Below are 16,383 nucleotides of genomic sequence, written 5' to 3' on the forward strand. Positions count from 1 at the left end.
ACAAAAAGAATTATCATAAAAATGGGCCCACAATAGAGTGCAAGGCTGCGAACGTCCAAGCGGACGGGGAAGCACTCGAAAATATACCGTACATTGATTACACTTAGCTTTAACACTAAATACTACTTCAAACCTTTCGGTACGGTAGGCGGTAAGCAGTAAAACGAGTGTTTGCTTTTTTTTTTCAAGCGTTTCCACGCCATTCAACCAGTCCAGATACCAGATGTTGCCAAACGTTGATCTCTAGCCACCCGCGAAACTGGCCGTACTGGCTTGTACATAGTAAACATTAGCAAACAAGATCTGCCGATCTGGCAGTAAGTACGAAACCCCGGAATGTTATGTAAAAACAAAACGAAACCAAAAATCACTGCTGCAATACTTTGTGTGGTGTGCAGCGGCGCAAGTACGTGCATGTTAAACTGCCATTTTCTTCATCTTCTTATGGCCCATTTCTAAATGGCCGATGTTTGCGAGTGCGTAACATAGCAAAACCAACACAAAACAAACAAAACCATAATACGATTGCCAATATCTACGACCACTAACTTAAAGCGAACAAAGCCATGTTACCTTTATCGCAGAATGGATAGGGGTTTGTTTTTTATCTCCGCGCTAGCTAGCGATCAAGCATATACATATATACATATAGGAATATGCGTACTTTTTCTCGTTCTCGTTTTCTCTTACCAAAGCTTTTATTCTCCGTTTTTTGCTCTTTCGCCATAGCGTTGTTGTAGCAGTTTCGTTGAACGACAAATGCCTGTTGAGATATTAGTGTATTGAATGAATCTAACCAAGTTTAATGTTTGCTGCTGCCCCGATCCCGATAGCTGGTTCTGGTACGATGCCACTGTAAAAAAAAGAGATAACTTAAAAAAACAGGGAGAAACAAAAAGACAAAGGAAAGGAAATAGACGCGAGAAAAAAAGCGATCGTGCATCGTGAGTACTATTACGGCATGGCGGTTGAGTGATGGCAACAAAGGTATCGATATCGAGCGACACATACCAGTTTTCTTGATCGTTGTATGTAAAAAAAAAGTTGTATTCCGCATGTACCAACCAAGCCAAGCATCATCTGCTGCATTAACCAACTCGACAGCATAGCTCAGCGAATAGAAAAAAATGCGGAATAAGAAAGAGAGAGAATGACTAGTGGAAGGTAGCAAATATTTAAGGGACACATTCATTTCCAACAAGCCGAACTCAAGTGCAATAGCAACACGTGTATGTATGTGTGTGTGTTTATTCATCTTCCCTTTCGGATACCACTTACAATAGCTGTCGTTAGTCGAATGGAATCGTAATTCAAACAAATTCTCCCGATCCCCTGTTCCCCTTCCCTTCCCGTTTTCCTTAATGCAAGTTTATGAACGCATCGATACAAATAATGTTCCGCAAGCGCCAGTGAAGGGAAGCAACTTTGAATCCAATGTTGTACATACATTTTTTCTGTGATACGCCAACGTTTAAAGCCGTGTAGTAATGGAAACCCATAAAAAAAGGATAAGACAGAAGAGACAGAAGCTAACCCAAAAAGAGGCAGAGAACGAAGAAGAAGAAACAAAGAAGAAAGAAGAAGAAACTAGCAACCAAAATGAACGGAACACGTAACACCGATGACGTAAACAGACGCCACACGTGCGTGTGATGACTTTTCTGCAGTCCTTCTACCGCTTCCTTTATGTTGTTTACGCATTCAAACCGGACGCGTCGGCCACAAGCAGCTCGTGCGCCGATGGCTGCGACCAATTATGTAGAAAATTCATACGAAGGTATCTATTCAACGCGACTACTTAACTACCACCCACACAGCCTATATTAAATGCGATTGGCCCCAAATTACAAACTCGAAACCGATGGCCGCATACGCGATGATGCTGCAGTGCAGTGCTTGTGTTCGTTCGCTCGCGTGTCTGTGTGCGTGTGTGTCTAGCTGTACGGGTGGATGGCCGTACCCGGCCGCAGCTCCGCGGCTGTACGGATACACCCTTTAACCACTCTGTACCGTGCTATCTTTGTGCCGCCTGACCCAGATGGTGACAGACAGTGCCGCGCTTAGTACGAAACCCGGTACGTTTGTGCTTTTGTGTTCGCTTTGTCGTGTTTTTTTCTTTCTTTCTTTCTTGTTTTCTTTACCAAACCCATGTGCTTGTACCGAACATGGTTGTTAGTAGTACTAGCCTAAAGTATCTACTGATCCGATTTTACTATTTGGTGGGCAGCGGCCAAAACGTTGGTACTCTAGTATCGGCACGCTGAGTGGTGGGTATTTGGTGTCGAGACCAAATGAATCGCAATGGGGAAGGGTAAATAAGACAACACCTATGCACCGTTGTAACGCCCGCGGTCTTATACTCTGTTTGTATTTCTTGGCTCTCATTCGAGGTTGTTTTTTGTTTTCGTTGTATATGTACAATTTGCGATACATGTTACAAACGCTATACCAAAAAAAATTATAGATGAACCGAATAGCAAAAAAAAACACCCAGAAAAACGAGAATGGAAATAAATGAACAAAAACCGATAGCATAACATTTCAAATGAATCAAAATAGAGTGTTTTTTCTGTAGTGTATTTCGTGATTGTTTTTTTTATCAGCTGAAATTGCAAAATGTTTCTCCACTATGTACGTAACGTCTTTTCTGTTGATTTTTCGCCTACAGGTATGCAATGAGCACAACAAACCGAGAATGGTCTTGCAGGTTGCTTTCTAAATGTGGTTTTAATAACTAAATACATCAAAATTCTACAGCTTTCTTTCATTGAATCTTAATTTCGGTCCTTAAAAAAGTAAATATTTTGATTTGGATTATTTATTCACAAATAAATTATTTCTTTAACCTTTACTAAGACACGCTCTTGAGGAGCAAATATTGCGCTACTGAGGCCCGCATGCAGCTCGCAAGCCGTAGTTTAAAGACCTCTGACTTGGAATAATGTAGCAAATTGGCTGTGGAATACTGCAAACATACTGTGGAAATTTGCAATCATACAATACAATCAATGGACCAGTCATTAGACTTTGGCAGCCGGTATAAACAGCTTTTCAGTGATACCGATGCTATGTTTTGAGTCCATCCTGCTTTTCTGTAGCATCTATCTGCATGTTAGAAAAACTAAATAAATCCTGCCGCGGAAAAAAATGATGTTTACAGCGGCACCCAAAGTCTAATAACCGCTCCACAGTACATAATGATTAAACAATTCTATTATGTGATTCGAAACCCTACTTTCGCTTTCTCTGTGGGCAAAATCGACTTCAGCGAATTTCAAAATGAAACATTTCACGCAAGGAGCTTTCATTCTGCTGTCTAAAGCCTTTCCTTTCGTTTCTGTGTTTATTTTCAGAGCTTTTAGATGTATGTGTTTTGCTCTATCAGTGAACTCATTTTCCGTTCTCACCACTTGCTAAGTGACAGCTTGGAGATAAAGGATTGGGGCTCGTTTCATAGGGTGCTTCAATGTTTGTTTCAGCCTTCTTTATTAGCCACTGGATAGATGATAGTGATGAGGAGTACCTTTTTGTCGTGAAGAAGCATTTGGGTTATGTATTTCAATTTTGCCCACAATATCTTACCGTGCGTTTAGAAATACCGAGAAAATTGCACGCCGCGAAGCGTGGAAAAGTTGCCAAAGTCATCACGGCTGGAACATGTCAGACTGTATGGTGCGATGACATTCGATGAAAAGCCAAATTTCTTGCGCGCCCACACATGGCGTGAAAATATTTGCCGTGAAACAGTTTGTTTTTGTACGAACTTTTACTATTCTTTCGTCGCCATCGCAAAAGCAAATAACCCCCAGCCCATAGTGTGACTGTTCCGGACCTCACACGGGCAAACGATGAGCAGGTGAATCCGAACACAACCTCCAGCAGCAGCACTAGCAAGGATGCGGGTGGTATATCGTCCGCTCACTCGAACACACACACACACACACACACACACACACACACAAACGGATCGCACTGTCTCGCAGCTCACTGTGCCGAGCGGCAGGGCTACCGGCATTTTCCCACCACTGGCGCATTCTCACTCTCACCGTACGCAAGCAACGAGCCCGCCAAGCAGGGACGGTGGGAGGGCGTACCGAAAGACGACCCAAAAGCCCACCCGAACAACCGTGCGCTCTCGGTCACCTTTCGCACGCTGCAGGTTAAGGTAAACCGTTCGCTCGCGACCGAGCGCAGAACAGTGCAGGCAGGCATCGTGCCGAGACCTCGTCCACGGTGTTGTCCCGGCCCAGTCGCGTGGGGTTTTTTTCTGTTCGGTTTGCTCCACTGCTCCTTGTGTGTGTGTGTCGTGTGTGTTTGCGTATATGTATGTCTGTATGTACGTGTGTAAGCGTGGTGGTGCAAAAGCAAGTGAACGGCGGGTAATGCTGGGTGGTTCGAGCGGCGGTGTGCTGTGTGATAAGGTGAGGCTGGGGAGTAAATGGGGATGATGTGCTAAACTGTGCTAAACTCGAAAGTCTGCCCCGTTGCAGGGTTTTGCTTTAATCTTGCGTGGTGTATACAGTGCGACAATCCAGAATCGCTCCAACCGGAAGGGTGAAAAATCCGCTCGCCAAGGAGCACGGGGTACGTTGTGCAATTGTCCTCGCACTCCTCGCGCGAGGGCAGATAAGCGCAGGAGAATTTTTCCTTACCTGCAGCTCCGGGGTCGTTCCGAGCCAATGGTTACACGGTGACGCACTGTTCTGCATGCGTATGTGTGTGTGTTGGCATGCGTTAAAATAGTGTGCGTCAGTGATTCGAAAAATATATTCCACCGAGGATTCTTTTCGTGAAGCAAGTGTTCATCAAACCTGCCAGCAAAGACCATCGTTTGCTCTTCCTGTTTCTGTTAAAGAGTCTGTGTGTGTGTATGTGTTGGTGCAGTCTTGGAAGCAAGAAAACGTAAGGAAACGGGAGGGGCGAAAAGGTTGGATGCGAAGAAAAATAGACCCATTCGTTTGCTTTGGGCCGAAAATATCCTTTCCCAAGTACGGCAACGGTTCGTTTGCCCTAATAATTTTATAAGCGTGTGTGTGTGTGTGTGTATGTGTTCGTTCGTTTATATGTATGGGTATGTGTGCGTGAGTGTTTGCTCATATCCTTTGAACATCGTTGAAGAAAGTGCTTCGGTTTCGTTCGGCAACAAGCGAGGAAGCAGGGAGCGCAAAGAAAACCTCCGCAACTGCAATCCAGCACAAACTTCTACCCTGCTTGCGCTCCCTCTCTCACTGCTCAGCCATTCCTTTGGGATGGGATTTTCCCACCACATTTACCCCCGACCGTACATCTTTCCGAACCGGGGCACGAAAATCTGACCCCAAGACCAACACAAAAAAAACAATCGAAAGAGAAAGAGAGCGAGAATAAAAAAGAAAAAGAGAGAGAGAGAGAGAGAGAGAGAGAGAGAGAGAGAGAGAGGCAGTGAGCATGGAACGAGATACAAACGGACACACGTCATGCGGAGATAACGTAAGTAAGTGTGAGAGAAAGAGAGAAAATAAACGAGCTAGTGGTGGTGCGGGGTGGACGTATTAGAAGCCTGAAAGAAAGGGGGTAAAACACGGTTGCCCTCCCTAACAAGGCACAGAACAAAAGGTTCTACAGCACCAGCGTTCGGAGGAATCCTCCAAACCGACGCTGTAAACGGATGCGCTCCACTGAGACACTAGCGAACGAAGCTGGGAAAGCGTTCGGCGGTGTACGTGTGTGTGTGTGTGTGACAATCAGCAAGTGTAAGCGGAAATGCGCACCACACAGATGACACAGTGGCACACGACACACATGCAGACGGGTTGGGTGGAGGAAAGAGAAACCCCCGGAATGAAGATAAGGATAAAAATAGAACCAATCGAACTGATCCCCAATCTTTCATCTCCTCCACCCTCTCAGGCTCCTTCCTCTCTTTCTCACTCGCTTTTTTTCTCTCTCTCTCTCTCTCTCTCTCGCGCTCTCTTTCTTCGTTAAAGTGTTGATCGACCGAGCGTTAAAAAGGATAATGTTTATCGTTCTGGTGACCGTTTAAGGGACTCTTCTCCTGTATTTGTGTGTCTATCCTGGGAAATTCTTACGCTTTTTCAACTACTCACACACTCACACATACAGTGACAGCTAATAGAATCCCGGTTTTGGGTCACAGAAAATTGTGCGCCCTGTTTTTCTTTTCTTTATTGGTTTGCTCATCCTGCTGGCCACGTGAGCTGTTCTGGTGTGAAAATGGCAGATGGAGACGCCTGGTAGAGCGTTTCGGACCAGTTCCAATCGCCATTGGCAGGGAAGGGATAGCGAAGGATTAAAAATTAATTTCCGCTGGAACGATGCCAGTGCAATAAGTGTGGGCATGCAAGTATTTGTGTGTGTGTGTGTGTGTGTGTGAGTTAAGCTCAAGTGGAAGCGAACGATTGGATTTAATTATGTGTAAAGCGCATTGATTCAATCCACGACAAGTAGGATTGCTGATCAAATGTTGCTTTCTAATTTGTGTGTTTGTGTGTTTTTTTTCTTCTTTTTTATTCTCGAATTCCTCCACTTCTTCGCAATTTTCAGTGATTGCAGGCAAAGCAGAAAGGTGAAAAAATATGTGCAAAAATACATGTCCACTCGAAAAGCGATACAAGTGATGATCATTCCGGTTGTGCTGTAGTGTTGTGAAGTGCAAAGAGTACAGAAAAGTAGGCCAAGCTAAGGGTGAGCGTTAATTTCAGCTACAAATAATAATACGCTAACAACATAGGCACGGATCCGTTGCCTCCGTTCATGCAAGCAAGTGGAATCTGCTACAGAAAACGGGCACGGAAAATATTGCGCCAAGTGAATTTGAGATTAGGATCGAAAGGCTAGCACTATTCTCCAGCGTCTTTGAGGCCTTGCAACGATAACAAGTAACAAGTGTGACGATGCCAATGGTTCCACGGTCAAGCGTTTTATCGCTAGTGCGAAGTGGATAATGTGCCGCTGTGTGGATGTATATAAACTGTAAGGTAAGTGAAACTGGGCGACACATTTTAGCCCCAACGTGTTTCTGGGGACGAAAATTTCCTTCTTTCTTCCTTCTTAAAACACACAAAAGAGAAACCCGAAACAAAGCAAACAACCAACAACCAAACTCCCTGAAAGGGCGAGCAGGACAAACAGTGTCACAGGTGTGGACGCCGAAGAAAAGAACGCTGGCTCGTAGTGGCAGTGTTGTCGTGCAGTTGCACCGCTTGCTCTACGAACCATGAAGCTTCGAAGCGCTTCGGGGACAAAGCCGAAGAAAGCCACCCGATTGCATGTTGTGGCCTGCATTTCCCAGCACTGACCCAAACGCGTCCGTCCTGAATCTAGGTGAAAGAACAACTGTCACCTTGCATTCATCGTTGTTTTTTTTGTGTTTTTCCGTTGCTGTGGCTGTTGTTTTGACATTTTACAGCTGCCACGTAATGCCGTACCAGCAGCAGTAGCTGTACCTCACCATCGCTCCATGTAGTCCTGCGCGCACGGCAAGCGAATAAATCTGTCACCTTTTGTTGCCATTTTGTTGCCGTTGTGGCAGAATCCTCTGGTCAACGCACCAGACTGACACCGTTCCCGTTTGGAAGCGTTCCAAGAAACGAAAATAGCGACCCATTGCAGCTCAATGCAGTCGCGTCACGAGACTGCCGTTTTGTCTGTGTGTCTGTGGCAGCGCTTTAGTGGCAACCACATGACAACGGTGTAAGCAGTGCGATCGTCTCTATCTCGCTGCCGTTCTCTGCACGGTGATGCACATGCACAGCCAGTGCGGTTGGTAGTAGTGGTAACCAGCATAAGACCGGGACCGGGAGGGGAAAGAAAAGAAGTGAAGAAGAGAGTGAAAGTTCGGCTTTATTATATTTTGCTCTGCTGGTACCTTTTTACGACACGGCAAGGGGTGAATGAGGTTTGCAAATGATTGCAATCCTCCTGTGCCAAGCTGACAGTCACTCGTTGCTATCTCCTTTTTTAAGTGCTGCATCACTACATACGCATGGGCATTTCCATGTATCTAAACTGGTTGAGGTTAGTCGCTTGCTTTAATGCATTTACCATCTTTCTCGGTGCTGCTCGACGCTCCAGTCCAGAGTGTATGTCCTTGCAGGGGTTTGTGCCTTTTCACGCCACCCAAAAAACGGTGGCGAGCGTGAACGCCGGTGATACATTATGACACACCCGCGTTTGATCGATACGTTCGTCATCCGCGTTTGTACTGTCGAGATGGGACCGCTTGGGACATCCGAATCTTATCTTGTCACCAAAGGAAAATAAAGAACATTTTAGAGTACCTTTTCTCTCAACCTTCTTGTTTAATTTCCTCTTTTTTTAATATAAAGAACTAATTTTAACAAGAAACAAAAGAAAAAACTACCAAAAAAGAACAACCGCAAGGCAGCGAACCCTAATTAACTTTTTATAAACACAGCCGAACCCCCGGCGGGAACAAAAGCCCAGCCACAAAAGCGAATCCCTTGTGTTGTTAATGTATTGGTGACACTTTGCGGAAAAGTTGCTCCTTATTTTACCAGCAAACCGAGCCAAACTCTGCGGATAAAAACAGCGTTACTTCCCTTCTTCCATTCAAATGTATCTGTGTGTATGTCTGTGCGTGAGAAAAGGCTCGTTTGTTTCGCGTTTCGTGAGAACGGATGGAAAAAAGGAGCAATTCTAAACATTCTTCTATCGCACGCATACACAGCCATGGCTGTCGGCTAGCTATGGGGGAATACTTTTGCCACACACTCACCGATAGCTGCATAGTATTAGTAGCAGGAATTGTGATTTGTTTACAAGTCGTACATCGGACGATGAGTTTAAATGGAAAAGGGTTTAACAACACTATTATTAACGTCATTTGGTAGAAAAAAGTGAGCAGGAAAGGTTCATATTTCGAATTACATATTCTTTTGGACTTACACAAAGTTATGTGAGTGTGTGTCAATTCTGGTCCCTATTTGTATGGAAGAGTCTGGCTGGCTGAATAGATGTTACTGGGTCAGCGATTAGCGTAACTTTCATTGTTTTTGCGGTTCAGTATTATATGTGAACAGCATTATTAGAAACTTGCAAGATGTTTTTCAACAGCTGTCAACAGTTTGTGACAGCTGTGTTGTTTAACGAAACTCGTGCAATTGTTGAATGCCATTCACATTACTAACTGACCCGGAAAACAGTGCATATATGTATGCATTCCCTGCCAAGTACAGTATATATAACGAAACATAAAATGAACGTCTAAAGAGGCTTTTTGAACGTTACAAGAGATACATGAGCATTTGAATTCTGTTGAGTTTGTATTGCGATACTAAAACAATGTATAAGGCATTGTAATTAATTCCGTTTATCCAAAAACCTGTAAAGTCACAGCAAATAGCAGCAAAATAACAGTGAAGGCCACTGCAGAAAGTGCACGAGCTGCAGCTGTGTGAAAATACACTCGAAACAGTGGCTTCCCGCAATCAATTTGCATGCTTATTTGCATGTTCATGCTACCACGTGACGCGTCGGAATAATGTTTCACTCTTCGCTGAAACTGTTAACAAAATTTCCCGGAACTGCAATGTAATACGATTGCCTTTTTTTGCTGCCGTCACGCGACAGCAACCACTGAGGGCTGTGCAGCAAACCTGTGAAGGCAGATCCAAAAGAATCGATAGTTTAGTGTGATTTGCCATCCGACCGGGGGTTTTAAATTACCTTGCAAAACCATGGTCAATGAATTTTGTATTTAAAATTACAAACTTTTCTTGCCCATGCTGAAACTTTCTTAAATAAACAATCGCTCAACCCCGAACCGTGCTGGAAGCGCACCGAACACCTTTAAGCTCAGCTAGCGCCCTACCACTCACGTCATTTACCATCGTATCAAGCATAATGAATGTTAATGTATTCCTTCCACCTTTACCCCGACGGTACACACTGGGCTCGAGAGCCTTGAAAAGTGCTTGCTGTAATCGGTCACCTTTTTGCTCGGGATGCTGGCCCATGCCGATGTCTTTCGCTCCTTCTAGCCTCGCTCTCGCTTCGAACGTCTTGCAAGTGACGAAATGGAAACGCTTTATCGTACAGCCACCGAACGTGCCGCCGTACCGTGGGCCTGCAAAACGGGTTCGCTTTGCCTGTTTTATTTATTGTATCCATCTTACCAGACCCTCAGCCCTTGGAGTTGTTTTGCCCCGTTTTTCCCCGTTTGACAACACGTTCGCTTACCGCGTGCCTGTACGGGTCACTCACCGCGACGTGCCACTCAGAGAGCAGTTGTAAATACACGTCATCGTTTACAATTCCACCCGAGTTGCCTCTCTCGCGCTCTTGTTTTTATCGGCCACTCACCAACACATACACACACGCATGCAAACGATGCGTGGTTCGATTCTGGGTAGAATTATTCCTGCAGGAAGCGCTGTTGTTTTGATATGGAGACGCCTGGTGTCCCACAAAACTTTCGTGAGATCCCTGCGGGCGGAGGAAGATTGACTGCAAAAAACAAAAAACAAAAAAAACATGGCGAAACATTGAGCAGCCACACACAGTGTCCTGAGTGACCGAAAACTTACACCGAAACGCCTGCCCCAAAGCGAACCAGTGTCAGTCGTCCGAAGCGTCGTTCGCGTTCTCGTGGTGCGTGCTCCCCATATTCCCCACAGTGTTTGGTGGCCGTCCGCTGAAACCGTGCTGAAAACCGTGGCCGTATTGTGTTGTGCTACTGACTCATTGTTGGCTTGCTTTGGCTGATGCTTTACTCGGGGTGAAACGTGCAGGGAGACACTGATCTCCCATCAGACACACAACGGCCCAACGATGTACAGTGCGTGAGTATAAGCGAAACGATTCTATGTAAACGTGGCCATCGCTTAAGGGGTGTAAAACTGACGCATCTCGCATACAGAAAAGTGACTGTCATCGAATGTTAATAGTTTCCCCCCTCCCATTTGGCTGCTTTTTCTCTCGGGCATCAACGTTTCCTGTCAGCAAAAGAAAGAAAAAGTAAAAAATCCCATGCGTCACCAGGCGTCTCCATCACTAGGCGCCTCCATTGCTGAAATTACCCGAATGATGATTCACTTTTAAAACTTACTTTCTTTGGCTGCTACACTGGCGGCTCATAGTGCCAGGCAGCTTACACTCGCGTCTCGGGGGAGCTACAAACCACTCACATTTGCCCTCGATTCGAGGGGTCAAGTTGGCTCCTTAAGGGATTCTTGCCCATGGTCATTACGGGCAGCAAACTTTATCCATTTTCCAATATCTGTCCATCTTAAGAGTGTATGTGTTTGTGTCTGTTTAATATAATGTTTCTATGTATGTGAATGTGTTTCCTTTACATCCACCGACGGGTCTATGGACTTTCGGAAACTAATTTTATTTACGCTCGCCTATTTGTTTTCGGCTGCCGAGCCCCTCCACCTCCGCCGTGCGCGAAAACATGTCAAATGCCAGCAGCAAAAGTCACGACCGATCGATACACAAATATTCACAGTAAAACCAGCAGCGTGGTGGTGGTGGTGAGCGGCGGCAAGCCTTCACATCAAAGCGACCGCAACGCGACCGTGAGCGAAAAGAGAGCCCCGCGAACGTGCGGTAGTACGGTTTGGGCGTTTGTATCTGTGTGTGTTAATAACACGGTTTGTTATGCCTGCTCGCACGATGCGTGAAATTGCTCCCGCTGTTGATTTTGTTGGGCGCGTTTCGCGCTGGCAAGTTAACAGCACAGCTCTCACAGCTTACAGCAGGCCCCGAAAATGCTTCGCACGCTGAAACACCCCGCGGGCAACGAAGGAAAACGTGCCGAACGTGTGGTTTGTAATTTGTAAAAGCTCTGCCCTCAGCCACGCCGACCCCGCTTTCAGATGGACGGGGCTGGGACGAACTTTTCACCCATCGGCGGGTCGATTTCATCTCCGCGAAGCTGCCTCGCACTGCCATCCGGTGTGGGTGACACGGGCGATGTGTTTCTCTTCGCTTTTCTAGTTGGCGACTTTATGTCTCCGGTCCTTCCACCCTTTGCCAACCATCTGACAGACCGCCGCGTTTAACCGCTGCTCCGCGGTGCGGATCCGATGAGCGGAAGAGCTACGGCATCTTCGACCACGAGCACAGTTCCAGCAGCTCTCGGTACGGCGTGAGTGTACCGTGTGAATCTTTCCTTGTTCTGTTCCGTTGTTCGATCTATTTACCATTTCATTCGCTCACTGTCGCACGCTTCTCATGGGAAGCGATGCTAAAGTGGGACGCAACGACAACAGCAAAAACAAATCCACCCAACAGAAGCAACATGATGCCGTATTGCCCTTTCGTCATCACTGACGTCATGACCCGAGGTAGTGGCACACTCTGTGTGTGTGTGTGCTCCTGTTAAATTACAAAAAGGAACCCCACCATAGCCGCCGCAGCAGTACAACCCTTGTCTGCCCGAAGCATCCTGTCCTTGAAACGGTTGAAAGAGAGTCCTTTCATGAGTGCCTGAACCGAAAAAAGAAAAACACGCTTGTACCTTCTCTCACCCCAAGACCACCCCTCCCACCTGCTACCCCGAGTCTTGTTGGAATGCTTACGCCGTGTGGCAAGTGTTCTGTAACTGGTCCCGCCGGTGATACAGTACGGCTCTTCAGCATGCGATTGGAATGATGCAATGTAAAATGAATTTTTAATACGCGAACCGAATGAATAGGGCCCGGGTGAAGTGGGTCATCCCATGGGACCGTTCGCTCGCTCGCTCGCTCGCTCGCTGTGCCTAATTTTTCGGACAATAGCGGTATGGCGAACATGAAAATGACCTTTTGCAAAGTGTTTTGCTCGTCAGCTCCGAAAAGAAATAACATTTCGCTACAGTAAACTTGCGTTTCACTGCCTTGAAATTATTGTTAATAGGACATTTCTTAAACAAATCCTTGAAATTTAAATCAATTCGCCTATTCTCAGACATTCAACCATCCCATGCATTGGGATCGCTCGACAATTGAAACTCCTAAACTAAACAATCAGTCGGGCTCTAGACAATCAAACAAAACCTGTTTACACATCGTGCCAGCGCCTCTCGCATTTCATTATTGATCTTGCCTCCGTTGGCACCGTCTTTCTCGTTCCTACCCTTGGAACACTATCTTTATCTAGTCTGCACTGTGTCGCCTATAGAAATAACAAGTGAAAACAATACATACACACACACACATACACACCAAAAGACAAAACTATACCATGGAAATAACATAGAAAACGCCTAGCAAGGAAGCAAGCAAGTGGCACTGTGCCGTAGCACCACCAGCTCGATTCATAAACCAAACGGCTACCAAACGGCTTCTACCGTTCTGCCAGCTCACTATCATTTTGCAGCCGTCGCCGATGAATGGTGCCCGACTGGTTTTTCGGTTTGTTTACACCATCTCGGTGCGGCCCAGTTTCACTGCCTCGGCAGCGGCCTGCCCACCCGGTACATGCGCGAGACGCATTGATTCAGCCGAACAACAGATTGACGAATTGACAGAAGATTGATGAATCATTAATCAGGGGCAGTTTTGTTTTTTTTTCCTGTGGTGGATGGAAAGCGAGGCAAATTGATGTGGAAGTTTGTGGAAAGCTCGCGAGACCGCTCGACTCGAATCTCGGTCTATTTGTTTAGCATTTTGCTGAGTGGCCGCATGCTTTGGAAGCTAAATGTCCCATAACGTTCGACGACGGTCATACATATGGTCGAGGGGGACTTGGGTTCAGTGTGTGACGAAATGAATTATGATAGCAAAATGGTACTGGTTGAAACGTATGACGAAAAGAGAAAGTGATGTAAACAGCAGTACAACAACTGTTTGTAGCTTGGTTAATGACAAACTTATATTGGTTATGATTCTGCTGAAAGATTTATCTTTTTTTTTTTGTAGATGTATCACATAATCAATATTTATTATTTTTAAACTGATTTACTATAGATATTTTAAAAACAAAGTAAAAAAGCATTACATTGCACTTTGCATATCGGTGCTAGCAAACCCTGTAATTTTAACAGCACTAAAATGTGCTTCAACTTTATCAAATATTTCCCCCATCGGCAATATTCCTTTAATAAGCATACACTCATTCTTTTTCCTTTTCTCCATACTCTGAGGCTAGATATGCTCGAAACATCCTTACCACGTTGATTTATGAGTAAGTAGTGCGCTTACTTTGCCCAACCTTCGATAAAACCAGACACTCGCTCTCATTAGCATCATGCTGCAGCCGCAGGAATGCTCACTATCATTGGCCAATCGTTAAGAATATATTTCAAGCGGAAGATTAATATAACATCTTTTATACTTCCGCCCTACCGCTAAACCCGATAACGCTCCGCCAATGACGCGTGATGTGCAGTTTGTCGGCCGCTTGTCGCCCATACCACCGGTCGTAAATGCGTATACCATTTTCTTCGAACCGTTGATCAATAAGGATTGCGCTCTTTCATTTTATAGAGCTCTCTCTTTCTTTCTCTCTGTCTCACTCTATTCCGGACACGGCATCTCGTGGCTAGCTCAAGACATTAAGCATTCCATGCGAAAGTCACCAAAGGCAAACCAGTGGCCATATCTTGGTGGTGAACGCTTTGAGGATCTACCGATTACCCCCGGACCCGACCGCATGCTGTGCCACTGGCCGTTGTGTGCGATATTTCTGCTTTTTTTTGTTGGGTGGTACAAAATCCCGTCGCCACAGGATGTCCCTTTGACACCGTTTTGCCCCTTACCCGTTTTCGCCCTGCCGTAACCCAATCGGTAACGACCGATATGCGTAGCGAAAGCACCGTTTACGATTTTAGATATTAGCATCCAGCATCCACAGTATCTTTGCGAACGTCGGGCAAGTCGGCCGCCAGCAATCGGCCAGGACAGTTGTGTGCAAGCAGTGGCGTTAAGCTTGGATGTCTAGCCACGAGTGGCTGCTGCTCGTTACTGGACGTTACTGGACGTTCCAATCAAACAACGAATTCATTAATTCCCGTCCAAAGAGTGTCGCTACGTGTGATTGTGTGGTGTCGATGATTAGTGGACAGAGCCGGTTAATTATTATTGGGTTTTTCGGTTAAAACAACAAACTGTGTCCGTTTTTATTAGTGCTCAACTATGGATATACACGCAGTATGGCAAGTAGAGCATGTAACACGAGTACTCTAGTTTTTTTGCCAACATCATCCATATTATAACTCATCATCTTTGTTTCTAACAAACAAACAAAAAAGTCTACGGCCAAGTTTATTGTTCTCTTCACAATCAGTATAATTCATTCACGTTTCGGTGCGTCAAAGGCGAACGTCATGCAGCGCCCTTACTAGATTAAAGCCCACTAGGAAGATAGATGTGATTTCAGCTTTACTTTTGACGCTGGCCAAACTCAACTGGCCTCGGTTGGATGAGATGAGATCATCCGGAATGTTGGCAACGTTTCCCTGGAACATGAGTGGAATGAGCAATATGCGTCCTTCGGCTACAATGAGCGCGTGTGTTTGTGCTAGTGTGTGCTTACTCTACATGCTTTTTGAATTGTTCTCTACGCTTGCAAATAACCTCATTTCGTTTAATGGCTAACGGTTTTAACCTCGGGGATATGTGGAGAATTTCAATATTTGAAGTTTTACAGTTATATGCTTTGAATTAGTGATGTTAAATTGAGCTGGTGTTTGAGATTCCAGTTTATACAGCTGCTTTGGTATTGTAATTATATGGCGACTGAAAAGTGTTTGAATTTAAATGATGTTCCAAAAGTGATATACAAGGTGACAATTAATGTAATTAATGGACGAATCAGAAATTGATATCTTTATCATATGCTATGCTAGCTAGCCTTTAATTTAAACCCCGAAAGGCAAGAGCAAGGCTTTCAATACAAAAAAACACTGCGGAAGACATCATCACGTTATCCAGACTAAAGTCGTCTTGATTTGTTTTTACAAATCGTATTTCAAGACGTAACGCATAACGATTACAACACGGCGTAACATTGACATTGCGAGACAGCAGAAGAGATAAGAATGTGCAAGAAAGTGCCTCGAGGAAGAATCGTTTCCTTTTACTATTTGGTAGCATAGCTCTTTGCGATGAACTGTCAATCTTCCGTTAAGTCAATGCCATTAAAGCTCTGCATAGAGTTTCGGCAAGAAGCATGCAATGCACACATTAAACAATAAATTCTTTAATAAGATAACATAAAACAAATTCTCTTTTCTCTTCTAACTACACTTTATCTTTGCGTGTTAAATAGCTAATGTTTTATAGTATAACATTACAGTTAACCATCTATTAAAGAGAGCTTTGCTTGCTTTTCTCTACCTCCCGACAGGCTAGCAGCGTCCCAAGAGGAGGCGCTTCCTGATAAGGACGGCAGCGGGCAGCAAATGGGTCCGAAGAAGGGAAAGAAGGGCAGTCCGAG

The 16,383-nt window shown here is 45.1% G+C and overlaps 1 protein-coding gene across 10 annotated transcripts in view; it reads left to right on the forward strand.

Annotated features, from left to right (window-relative positions):
• Positions 1-4,151: 4,151 nt before the first annotated feature.
• Positions 4,152-16,383, forward strand: part of LOC120908564 (voltage-dependent calcium channel type A subunit alpha-1-like) — a 29,707-nt gene continuing 17,475 nt past the window's right edge. For 5 of the 10 annotated variants that reach the window (XM_040319715.1, XM_040319717.1, XM_040319718.1 and 2 more), the window contains exons 1-2: positions 10,612-10,802; positions 16,294-16,383. The exon at positions 16,294-16,383 is cut by the window's right edge and continues 72 nt beyond it. In XM_040319715.1, coding sequence (XP_040175649.1) covers positions 10,792-10,802; positions 16,294-16,383 — 101 coding nt within the window. In that variant the 5' untranslated portion in view covers positions 10,612-10,791. Of the gene's footprint in view, positions 4,422-4,579; positions 4,903-6,543; positions 6,978-10,610; positions 10,803-16,293 lie in introns of those variants that run through there. The other 5 variants (XM_040319723.1, XM_040319716.1, XM_040319720.1 and 2 more) reach the window with 3 other exon arrangements.

Source organism: Anopheles arabiensis, chromosome 2 (assembly GCF_016920715.1).
Source record: "Anopheles arabiensis isolate DONGOLA chromosome 2, AaraD3, whole genome shotgun sequence".
Taxonomy (NCBI): Eukaryota; Metazoa; Arthropoda; class Insecta; order Diptera; family Culicidae; genus Anopheles; species Anopheles arabiensis.